This window comes from Coffea eugenioides, chromosome 2 (genome assembly GCF_003713205.1).
Source record: "Coffea eugenioides isolate CCC68of chromosome 2, Ceug_1.0, whole genome shotgun sequence".
Classification (NCBI taxonomy): domain Eukaryota; kingdom Viridiplantae; phylum Streptophyta; class Magnoliopsida; order Gentianales; family Rubiaceae; genus Coffea; species Coffea eugenioides.
In genome coordinates this window covers 34,059,094-34,071,380 of record NC_040036.1, presented here as the reverse complement: position 1 = coordinate 34,071,380, position 12,287 = coordinate 34,059,094, and the positions used below count along the sequence as shown (strand labels likewise).

The 12,287-nt window shown below is 36.5% G+C and overlaps 1 protein-coding gene across 2 annotated transcripts; it reads left to right on the top strand.

The window, feature by feature from the left end:
- Positions 1 to 5,523: 5,523 nt before the first annotated feature.
- Positions 5,524 to 11,253, top strand: LOC113760441 (cinnamoyl-CoA reductase 1-like). 2 transcript variants are annotated; one of them, XM_027303014.1, is made up of 7 exons: positions 5,524 to 5,738; positions 7,788 to 7,919; positions 8,080 to 8,255; positions 8,409 to 8,597; positions 9,596 to 9,758; positions 10,028 to 10,214; positions 10,876 to 11,253. In XM_027303014.1, exons 2-7 carry the CDS (start codon positions 7,802 to 7,804, stop codon positions 11,021 to 11,023), a joined length of 981 nt encoding a protein of 326 aa, XP_027158815.1. In that variant the 5' UTR covers positions 5,524 to 5,738; positions 7,788 to 7,801; the 3' UTR covers positions 11,024 to 11,253. The 2 variants fall into 2 exon arrangements, with proteins under 2 accessions (XP_027158815.1, XP_027158816.1); XM_027303015.1 differs by lacking the exons at positions 5,524 to 5,738; positions 7,788 to 7,919 and adding an exon at positions 7,921 to 7,962.
- Positions 11,254 to 12,287: the final 1,034 nt, after the last annotated feature.

Sequence of the window (12,287 nt, the reverse complement as noted above, 5' to 3'; positions counted from 1 at the left end):
TGAAAAACGATACAAAAAGATCCTACGAGCATGCCCTCCAAACTTATGACCATTTCACCACATTCAGTAAAATCAAATGAAAAAATATTCTCATAAAGTAATGAGAAGAAAGCAAGAAGGCCTCACTAAAGACCTCATCACTAGATGATGAGGCGAACAGCTCATCACACAATGAGAAGCTAAAAAATAAGAAGACCCCACATTGACGAAAACTAAAGAGTTAAGGTCCTCAAAGAACAAATCCTGGTCACACAATGACTAGAGAAGAGAATTCGATTTGATCGCATCGTGGCAAAATTTGATGAATTAAGATATCAAAAAAAGCAAAAGCTGGTTACAAGATGACTAAATAAGAAAAGATGTGTATGTCTATCTCAGTGAAAACTGATGAGTTAAGGTCCTCGAAAGCAAACTCTAGTTGCATAATAACTAGGGAAAAGAATAAAGAGCCAATCTTACTTAGATGAAAGTTACCAAATTGAAGAGCAAAATTTGGGCCTTGAAGAGCTCATCATAAGATGACGAGCTGAGCTGCGAGCAAAGGGCATTAAAAGATCCCGAACAACCAAATTTATCACAAGATGATGAGTTAAACTACAAGCAGAGGGCATCAAAAGATGCCAAATTGCAGAGGTCATCAAAAGATGTTGAACTGTTGAGTTTATCAGAAGATGACGAACTACAAAGTTTTACCAAAAAATGACGAACTAAAGAGATCATCACAAAGTGACGAGCTGGTCTATGAGAAAAACTCATCACAATATGACGAGCTGAACTACGAACCAAACTCATCAAAATATGCCGAATTGTAAAGGTAAACAAATGATGCCGAACTACCAAACTCATAGCAAGATGATGAATTGAGCTGCGAGTAAAGGGCATTAAAAGATGCAAAACTGCAAAGGCCATCAAAAGATGTCGAACTATTGAACTCATCAAAAGATGACAAACTATAAAGTTCACCAAAAGATAACGAGTTAAAGAATTCATCACAAGGTGACAAGTTGATTTATCAGAAAAACTCATCGCAACATGACAAACTGAACTATGAGTTGAACTCATCAAATGATGCCAAACTGTAAAGTTCATCAAATGATGCTGAACTCTGCAGAGGCCCCGTCCTGGGCCTATACACGTGGCAGCCCAGGGAGGCCTGAGCTGGGCTTAGACCCCGGGCCCATGGGAACCGTCCCGCGGCCCTCCGCCGCTAGGGCTCCAAGGGGCTCCAGAGAACAATCCCGCATAGGTCGGGATTGGTCCCCCTCAGTGCGGGATTGAGGCTATTCTGGGCAGGTCCCGAAACGTACGGAGGTCGGACTCCTAAGCAGGTATAAATAACAACGCACACCGACTGCGCAAGGTACACTCACTATTCGGCAATAACTCCCGTCCGTTTAACTCCTGTGAATCTCACTCACCAGAAACTAACTTGACCGTCGAAGTGCCCTCGGGGACGACCTCGGGGCTCCCCCACTAGTTCACTCTCTTGTTCGCTTTGCAGGCCAGAGACACGCTCTCCTCATCAGCACGCCGAGCTCATCAGGTCAGCTTGGTCCGGGGAAGTTCAGTGCTTCTTCAAACTCCATAGCTTATTTCAAGATGATGAGCTTTGCAGCTCATCATAAGATGAAAAGCTAAGCTATGAGCCAAACATATCAAATGATGTTGAGATGTAGAACTTATCAAAAGATGAAAATTGCTGAAGATGATGAACTATAGAGCTCATCATAAGGTGACAAGCTGATCTATGAGAAGATCTCTTCTACATTGCCAAACTTAACATATGAGCTAACACCACCACAACAAAATGGGTTGTCTAAAGTTTTGATAAGTCAACTTGACATAACAATTTAGACGATCTAAACTAAGTTATTATAATAACTCAAGAGATCTAACCAAATTTCTCAACTTAAAAATTTTTAGATCATTTGCAATGATCTACCTATACAAGGTTGTCAATTAATAGCTTTAATGAGCTCTTGGTTAAAATTATCTACACAAGATAGAATGACCCAGGAGAAATATATGCATAGGTAACAGATCGGATATATCTCGAATTGAAAAATATTCGATTTGGGGGTATCGTAGAGGTTGAAAAAATTAATACCTGACATATATCATGGCTGAGCTATCATGGCTAAACTGTCATGGCCGAACTATTATGGCTAAATTGTCATGACCGAACTACGTTGGTTGGATATAGTCGAACTATAGTTATGTCCAAATCTATATATAGGACTTATATTGTTATTAATTGATAAGTGAATAAACTATCAGAATTATCCCCAATAACTTGATAACATTACTAAATAATCATCCTAACTCATGATACAATCACTAAAGGATTATCCCTATCAGGAATCCATGAAATAATTATTAGATTTTCATCTGTATCAGAAACTCATAGGATAATCACTAAAGGATCCATTTATGATTTGTTCATTCCTATAAATATAGGTACAGACCATCAAAGGTAGGGCATCTGATACTCAACTCTTTACTTCTCCTTTCCTAAAAACATCAATAACTCGAAAACTGACTCAATTGTCAGAGTGACCCCGGGGATCAGACCCTAGTCCTTTAATAGCCCCTTTATATGCAAGTCATATTCAAGAGCTGACAAAAGTTCAGTTTATCCAACCTCCCCTTTGTTAGTTTGAACAAATATAATTCATCTCATCCTAAAAGATCACCTGGTGGTAAAATTCTACCTCATGGAATCTCGATGATTATAGTGCTAGCTTGTCAGATCCAATCTCGGTGAAGCACATAAGTTAGTTCGGCCTGATTAAGTGTAGTCGTCTTAGCAGCTCAATTCATTTGGCTGAATTATCCAGATCAGTTCAATCTGTGGATTTTTTTGTTTTTACATAACCCAACCTTGATTTTTGTATAAATTGGAAGCAGGATCCATAGTTATTTGGAGGTCCATGTAGAATGAGTTTACTCACCATAGGGAGAGATATGGGTCTATGGATAGGCGACTCAAAGAAGGAATCGCCCTCACCCGAGCACTGTGGCTTAGGCCTAGTTGTCTATTGCCCTGGATCAGAGGGCCTTAGAATGTGATCAGGGAGAGAGCTCAATAGGAACATGGAATGCAAAAACAGATAAGGTAGCTAGCAAAAAAGGGTACTGATGCAACTGCCAAAGCGAGATCCGAACTGTGCTGCGCAAGCTGTATGAGCTGGGTAGGAACGAGCTGACGTAGGGTGGAGGCGTATGAACTGCCCTGCAGGGAGAGGTGAACGGCGGGGCTTGGTCCCCCGGCGCCACTCCGACGATCAAGTCAATAAGGGTTTTCAGAACAGAGTAACGGTATAGAGAGCTGTAGATGGCGTACCTTGTCTTGCCCCATTGTGTTGCATTTATAGAGTCTGGGTAGTAGTTTCCTTATGGGACTACGAGTCCTAGTTGGGAGGGAGTCCTTCTAGGGCTCCGTCTGTTGGCTCCGACAAGTTCGGGAGCCGTGGCCTATCAGGCCCATCCTCATGGGAGGCGGCGGCCTTGCATGAACTGTCATGAACTGTATCCGAGCTGATCTGCCCGACCTGCCAGGTCCTCATGTCCGAACTGACACGTGTATGGGTCCCACTACAGGTACTAACACTGGGAAGTGAGATGGTGTATGCACACTACTTCCTCTAGTAGTGCTACCTCATAGGGGTGATGGAAAAGATATGGTTATTTAAAATAGGGATGATTATAGCATTTGGAGGGACTTTTCACTTTTTGTGCATACATTAGGATGATTGAGCCGTCACTACCATTCCCCATTTGATCCCAATTCTTGCCTCACTTACACCCTATCCAGATTCTTAGGCTCTCGTCTTGGATATGGTTTTACTGATAATAGATTTATTAGTTATTATCCTGGTCTTCCATGAAAGCCATCTTGAGGTCCAAATTCTTAGAACTCAAGTGAGAATCCCCAACAAAAGTTCCTCACATGTACATCGCATTAAAGTATCGAGCTGAAAAGTGGATGGAATAAGAAGTTTGGACCAAATTAGTGCGCTTCACTTTTTGTGAGGAACGTAAACGTATCATTTAAAACTAAGTTACTGAAAAAGTCAATCTATGAACTGTAAGGGAGGTTTGGTGCATTTTTCTTGGAAATTAATTCAGTAATTAAAATTTTTTTAGGTTTATTGCAATATGCACCTTAGACTATTTTCAATTTGCACTTGTCTCTTAAAATGTATGTTCTAGCATTTAAACCTTGGTACCCTAATCTACATCAATTTATCAAAATATTTTTATGAGTGCCATTTTATCTAAGATATCTATATATCATGATTGATTAGATTCACCTGATTTAAGTAATATGCAACATATTCATGATCTGAGGTTTACTGCTAAAATTGATAGTTTAGTATGTCAGTTGCATATCAGAAAATTATAACAAACTCTATATTTATTCTATTTACTTCTTTGTTCCCTTACAAAAAGCTGTTATGGTACCTTTTGAGTCCTCTGTTGTCAAATTGAGAATGGCGCATTCTTGTAATAACAATTATAACGGGTGGAGAATTTCCACGCTTTTAACCTAAATTTTTCTTGGAAAGACAAGATTCTAAAGACTAATTGTTTAATGCGGAAGTCCTTCTATTTCTTGACTATTTGAACTTGTCCTCTACTTCGAAAGAAAGAAAAGATTCCTGTGTCAAGGGACAAATAGGACAAATCCAACAGATGAAAAAGAAAGAATATTTAAGGCAGGCCAACCAATTTAAAGAAGGGAGAGAACTTTCATGAGTAATTGACAATTGAGTTAGATTAATTGTAGACATGTCTTTATTAGAGATAAATATACTTGTTATAACAATATAATACTCAGCCGGCTATATGATTGACATCACAGATTTCTTGTCGTTATTTTGTATTTTATATTTCCATTTTTGCACAGATTGTAGTGAGAAGTAGTTGAAATATCGACATCAAGCAACGTAATACTGTCCTGCAAGCCTAATAATAACGTTATATTTGAAAATGAGACTGGGAATCTTAAACTATTCAAATCCATTTGGGAATCTTAAACTATTCAAATCCTTCATAATCCCGTTTGGATTGCCTTTTTTAGGAAATTTTTGGAAAAACTTTATTATAGTACTTTTTTTTTTATTTATAGAATATGAGGTAGAACGGTGATTAAAAAAAAATGAGAGAACAAAATCCTCATGAAAATCTAAAAAAATTTTCTACAAAAAATGCAATCATACCTAGAATAGAAAGATCATTATAATGAGCTGAATAAATAAATACGAATAGAAAAAAATGGAATAGCCCATTTCAACCTTATATTATTATATTCTCCTATTAATCACATTCAATCAGCAAAACTACATCATGATGAGCTCAAAACGACACCCTAGCCTACTAGTATAATTTAGTAATTTAAACCAGTGTATAAATCAACGGTTTAGTATTGTCTCCTTCCTCTTAATCCACCAAACAATTTTTTAATCCACCTATCATCGGCGCCTTAATTCTGCCAACACACAAAACTCCTCCATTGTTTTTCATTCCATCGACTTTTGTCATCATCTACTTCTCTCTCAACCAAGAAAATCCCCAAAAAATACTTCAAATGTTTTAGCAATATAACCCAGCAGGAGAAAAGTCAACACTTCTGAGCTCTTTTAAAGGTTACAGAAACTTAGGAGCAGAGGAAGGGGAGGAGCCATCGCAGCTTGGCGCTGCCGTTTTCGCCCTGCTTTCTTCAGCAAATAACCCTTGTAAGACTGCTCTCCTTTTCTCCTTTATCTCTCGATTCCATGTTCATTTAACAGAGTTTTGCTGGCTCTGCTTTTCTATTTTTCTGCAGCACTTTTATTGTGATACTAAATCAAAGAAGGGATAACGTCACTCATCATTAGTTTAATTTGCATTTTTTTTTATTTTCTTTAATTTCTACAGTTCGTGCAAGCCCTATATGGAACAGAGGATTTTTGTATCGTTTTCTTTGACCATTTTTTCTTGGGTAAAATACCCTTTACCCCCCATGGTTTGGCGATTTTTAACATAACTCCTATAGTTTTAAAAGTTATGTACATAATTCCTTCGTAATTATTTGAACTAATTGTCAAAATGGATCATTTGTAACAGAATTCACAAAAATGATCATTTCAATAATATTCCAATAAGTTTTGCACAGGAGTAGTGTACTCCTAATACATCAAGAGCACTTAGCGTACCATCCCATTATACAAACTGTCTTTACCAATTATCAAGATCAAATCAAAACAGGAATAACACTAGACTTGGAGACTGTCTAAATCCAGTCCCCATTCCAGTGCCGGTTGCCAGTTCTCCTGAGTTTGCGGAACTTTAGGCCATGAACTAACAATCATCTGAATTGTTCTAGCTACTGCATTCAGAAGCTGTACTGTAGTCATAGCAGATCTCTGAAAAATTCTTCTTGTCCTTTCTTGCCACACAGTCCACATAGCTGCAACTAACACAAGTCTTCCAAGACTGGCAGCAAAAGATCTAGAAATACCATGATGACACCACCATAGCACTTTCTGTTCCCAAAAAAGATTACCTCTGTATAGCAAGCACATATGGTGCACCTTGTCCCAAATACATCGAGAGTACGCACATTCAAAGAAGAGATGCTCCTGAGATTAATCCTTTTGATTACATAGCACACAAACTGTGAGATATATTTGACACACCCAATCTGATAAGTATGTCTTTTGTCTTCAGTTTTCTTTTGTAGAACTAACCACAGTACAAAAGAAAATTTTGGCACATGACCACTACCCCACCCCAGTTTACACCAAGTTACCGTCTTCTCAACAAGAAAAAAGTTTTCTAATTGCTGATTTCACTGAGGATTCCCCAGAAGAAGCCCCTTTCCATATGCCACGATCCTCTCCTTCACAACAGCAGTACATCTCCTCCCTGTCTGCCAAGACCACTCGCCATGCCTTATGCACTCCACCACTTTAGTGTTATAAGAAAGCCCTAAACACTTAAGTAGAGAATCAGGAAATTTCAGGAATTAGCACTTTGTTTTGTTGTTTATATTCTTTTTTATATTAATTAAATGCATGATTCACATATCCAGCTAGATCCAATATATCCCTATATTTTGATAAATTGATATAAAAATGTTTTAATGTACTTTCTGGGAAACAAAAAGAGATTTTGTTCTAATTGAAACATCTTGGCTTCTATTGTGGAGTAGTTGGTCTGAGCAGTTAAACTACAGGAGCTGCAAAAAATTGGCATTCTTGTGCTAAGAGGAGGGATATAACAGGCCAACCAAGAATTTTGTGAAGCATGGGTGCTTGAGCCTCTAACATGTAGTTTAAAAGGACTTTAATTCTCTTCTAATGATCAACCTGTTCTAAATGAGTTGGGACAATGCCTCACATTTATGACTTAATCATTCTTGGTCTCTTCGTGTATGCAAGGGAAGCATGTTAAAAAACAAACAGGTGAAAAACAAAATAGTTTTGTCCATTTAAAACAACTTTTTCGATAAAAAAAAAAAATGTGGCAAAGTTTTGATGACTTTGCTGAGATCATAGATCACATTGCTCTATTTTCGTAAAAAAAAAAAAAAATTTCTTCTTCTGCATTTAGAAAAATACAAGAAATTGATAATTGATATGTTGTTACATAGTTTAAATTTTATTAAGGTAGTTGCTAATCTGTTAGTGGGTTCAATGACTAAAGCATATTCAATCCACAAACAAACTTGTTTGGAGTCTTTGTCCATTTGCCTTTTGAGATGGATCATATCTGGACTTCCTTGCTTTACATTTGACATGAAGGAAAAAGAGACAGAATGAGTGGAGCGGGAAAGGTGGTGTGCGTGACAGGAGCATCAGGATACATAGCTTCTTGGTTGATCAAGATGTTGCTTCATCGTGGTTATACTGTCAAAGCTTCCGTTCGTGACCTCAGTAAGTCATTGGTGACCTCCGTATCTCACTCTTGTTAGGAAAAGTGAGTTATTTTCTATAGATCACATTTGTATTTATTCTTTAGGATTTGAATGAATGGTTTTTGTTAATATCACACAAAAGTTGGCATTTCTTAAGTAGTTTTTTTTTTGTGCTGCAGATGATCCAAAAAAGACAGAATTCTTGATGGCACTGGATGGAGCCAAGGAAAGACTCCACTTGTTTCAGGCAAATTTACTAGAAGAGGGATCCTTTGATGTAATAGTTGATGGATGTGAAGGTGTTTTTCATACTGCATCTCCACTCCTTCATCCAGCGAGCGTGACCAATCCACAGGTATATTTACCTCATGAACAAATCTGGAGATTTTGAAATGTCAACAAACATTAATGATTTAGCTCTTGGAATTCGTAATCTTGAGATCCTTAAGGGATTTTTATGAGATTACTTAGATATTCAAATGATCTAATTCATTTATATTAACTTCAGATAGAGCAATTGGATCCTGCACTAAAGGGAACACTGAATGTGCTGCGATCTTGTGCTAGAGTTTCATCTATCAAAAGAGTGGTTTTAACATCTTCTATGAGAGCAGTGACATCTAATCGGGAACTGAAGGATGGTGTTGTAGTTGACGAAAGTTGGTTTGCAGATCCAACATACTGTGAGGAGCGCAAGGTGCGTCTATGATCAGTTGTTTTTATATCCTGATAAACTGTCTCAAAAAATGTTGGTTCCTTGTTCTGTTTGTCAAAGGAAATGTTTAGTGTTTATTCAATTTATTGATGGAAGATAATATTATTTCTGAAAAGGCTTGAGCAATGCAAGTATTTACAAAAATTCATTTTTTAATGTGAACTTGACAAAAGGCTTTACGGTTAAGTGTTTCCTGACTCTGATTCCTTACAAAATAAACCCAACTGATGCCACAGGATACGTCGCCACTAAGAAAATAAATCTAGGACACCATAAGTGTAAAATATCCTAAGATGTTTTAAATACCAAAAGAATAGGTTGCTAAATAGAAAAGGAAACAACAAAGAAATTCTGAAATTTTCTACTGCTTAGCATTTGCCAGCTTCAACAAAATTAAAAGGCTTGTAGCAATCAAAGTTGAGAGAGAACAAAACAACCATGTTGTTAATTTGTAAGATGAAAGAATTTATGTAAGTCTTACAATTTTCAATAATTTGATATAGGACACTGCTATCAATCAAAATGCTTAAAGCCGAATTGTTAATGAGAAATTGCCAACATTATGATGAATTTGAGACAGGATACATCACCTAAAGCCTTGTACACCACTAAATTAATCGCCATATCTATGTCCAATTGGGAAAAACAATCTCTGAGTGTGGCGATTACTCTGCAGCAACCATGTCGTCCCTAACATGCCAAAATTCCAAGCACCTTGTGGCGACTATCACACCAATATACCATAGCGCCTGAACTGACCGAAAAATGCTCAAACCAAGTTGATAGTAGACTTGGTCTAGATGCTTAAGCTTAGTCTTTTGCAGAACTTTATCTAAAGCCATGTATACTTCTAATACAAAAAAAAGTGGGAAGATTGAATATGATCTCCTTGAGTTCTTTGGAAACGTAGCTTTTGCATTTTCCAACTTAAAGAATTATGTTTTTAAAATGAAGCTAACAAATCTTTTTGCTCATGTCAGTTGTGGTATCCACTATCAAAGATTTTGGCAGAGAATGCTGCTTGGGAATTCTCAAAGGAGCATGGTATTGATATGGTTGCAATCATACCAGGAATGGTCATTGGTCCCATCTTGCAGCCTTATCCCAGTGTAACTGCAGGAATGGTCCTGAACCTAGTAAATGGTACGTAGAGAAATTTGTTTTAGATTAAATAGTGATTCTATAACAAATATCGTCGATCTTTCATTATGATTAAATATCTACCATCTTTTTTCAAGAATAAGTTAATCAAGGTAATTTAGGACACCTCATATAAACTACGCTCGTCCTGGGAAAGCAGGCTGCAATTCTAAATTTGACAACTTTCATCTTTCATTGACTGTTCTACCTTTACAAGTAAGTATTCTAGTAATTATCGTATGAGACGATATTGATTTAAGTGTTAAATGCAGGAGCTGCATCATTCTATACCGCGCGCATGAGATGGGTTGATGTTAGAGATGTTGCATATGCACATATTCTAGCCTTTGAAGTCCCTTCTGCCAGTGGAAGATATTGTGTAGTTGAGGGATTTGCACTGTGGACTGAGTTTATCAAGACTCTGAATGAATTGTATCCTACTCTCCAACTGTCAGATGAGTGAGTCTCGAATTCCCTGGGTCTTTACCATGTTTATTTCATTGATTGATCTTAAAAAGTACAAGCTCGAGAGTTACATATTCGTTTCTAGAGCTTCACTGCAATAGTCCAAGTGTCCAACCATGTGAGAATTGGGATAGGAAATAATTCTAGTCGCCGGAATATTGTTCAGTAGTTTGTTAATGGTGTTATAAAAATCACCTAAATAGTCTGATGCTCATGATTTTAGATAAACTCCAACCTGCTAGGCCAAGTTACTGGGCTGGGCAAAATCTGTGGGAAATTAGCTTAAACAGGAGACAGCAAATTTGTTTAAGTCAATCCTAGTTATATGTAGACGGAGTATTACAGAGACTACTCTTGAAGATAATCAATTTGTTTTAGCAAGTGTTATTAGGCTATTTTAAGATGAGGATCAAGAAAGAGTCTAGACTTTTGAGGCTGGTAGGCCTATGTATTCCCGTTCACTAAATTCACTGAATCATACTTCTCCTGGCCAAAATAAAGCCTGATGCTTTTGCTGTCACAGATCAGCATCGTCTTATTTGAATTCTAGTCCATCAAAATGCAAAATCGCCCTTTCTAATGTTACACAGCTTTAATTGAATATAAGCATTTTCATTTCTAAAAGTTTGTTTCTAATTGTTTTGACGTGTTGCAGGTGTTCTACTAGTACTCCCATGGTTGAGCCAAACTACGAAATATCAAATGAGAAAGCGAAGAGTTTGGGGATTGAGTTCATTCCTTTCGACGTTTGCCTCAAGGATACTATCGAAAGCTTCAAAGAGAAGAACTTGGTTAACTTCTGAACAAAATTCTTAGAGCAGATTGAGATTGGAAAATATACATTTTCCAACTTTTCATTCTCTTGTGTGAGAGTAAACTCTTAAAACTATGTGACTGGTGCACTTTTATTCTAGTTAATAATTGTCTGTGGTACTTTTATTGGACTGATCGAACTTTTATTGTAGCAATATGAAACCACAGGAGGGCTATGCCAAGGAAAGCTTAATCCAATGGCTAAAGTTACGACTCTTAAGAATTAAAAGTCCGAGTTTAGATTCCCCCTTTCCTCCCCCTCCTCACTTCTTAATTTGCGCCTTTCTCCTGTTAGAAAAAAATTGAGGATTATTAGCACTACATTAAACCACATGAGCCTGCTGAAGTTTAAAATGTGCTCAATACTTAATTTATTTATTGAGGACTCATTAGGGTGGGAATGTGCTAATCAAATGATTCAGGGCTCTATGGGGTTCTAATTGTTCCTAATTAAAAAAGCAATAAATTAGCAAGCGTTTGATTCAGAGATTAATGGTATGCGGCGTGTGTTTGGATGGAAGATTATTTTGAAAAAATTTGTTAGAATAATATTGAAATATTTTTTGTGATTTAATGCATGTGAGATAAAAAAGATAGCAAAAAAAATTGTAAAAATGTGTTTGTAATGCAACAAAAAATTTTCCAAAGGATAAGTTATCCAACAATTTGGAAACATATTTTAGATTATATTGTTACATTTTCTCTTCTTTTTTTGGTGATATAATGTGCGTAAGACAAAAAGATGATTGGAAAGATAAAAAAATAACATATATTCTCAAATTTCTTTTCCAAATAATCACCTAGCCAAACAAATTATTAAAGGTTAGTTCTTGTCAGTTTGAACTTTCCCAAAGCCAATTACGAAAAAAGTCATTTCAAAATTATCTCAAACTTTTATCACTTATTTATTTGTTTGCTATACAAAAAAAAAAAAAACCTTTTGAATTCCCAGTAGAAAGAGATTTTCTTAAGAAAAAAGCTTTTAAAGCTATTCAATATTCATTCTCTTTCCATATATTTTTATGAATACATTTTTTTTATATAGAAGTATGCACTTTTGGAATTACCATTTAATTTAAAGGGTATTGCTTCTTGTTCTAATTGAATGTGGAAGGCATCTATTGTTCAAAACCAATCATTTAGTCTACTTATTATTGATGGAATATTTCCTTAAAAAAAAGAATTTCAATAAGAAATATTCTCACATATACTAAAGAACATGAAAGAATTTATGACTTACGTCGTTATCAGAAA

Bases quoted from the DNA above. Each gene is read 5' to 3' on its own strand.
- LOC113760441 (XM_027303014.1), top strand. From the start codon at position 7,802: ATGAGTGGAGCGGGAAAGGTGGTGTGCGTGACAGGAGCATCAGGATAC. The intron at 9,759-10,027 runs GTACGTAGAGAA...TGTTAAATGCAG, and splicing joins GGTCCTGAACCTAGTAAATG to GAGCTGCATCATTCTATACC. The intron at 10,215-10,875 runs GTGAGTCTCGAA...GACGTGTTGCAG, and splicing joins ACTCTCCAACTGTCAGATGA to GTGTTCTACTAGTACTCCCA.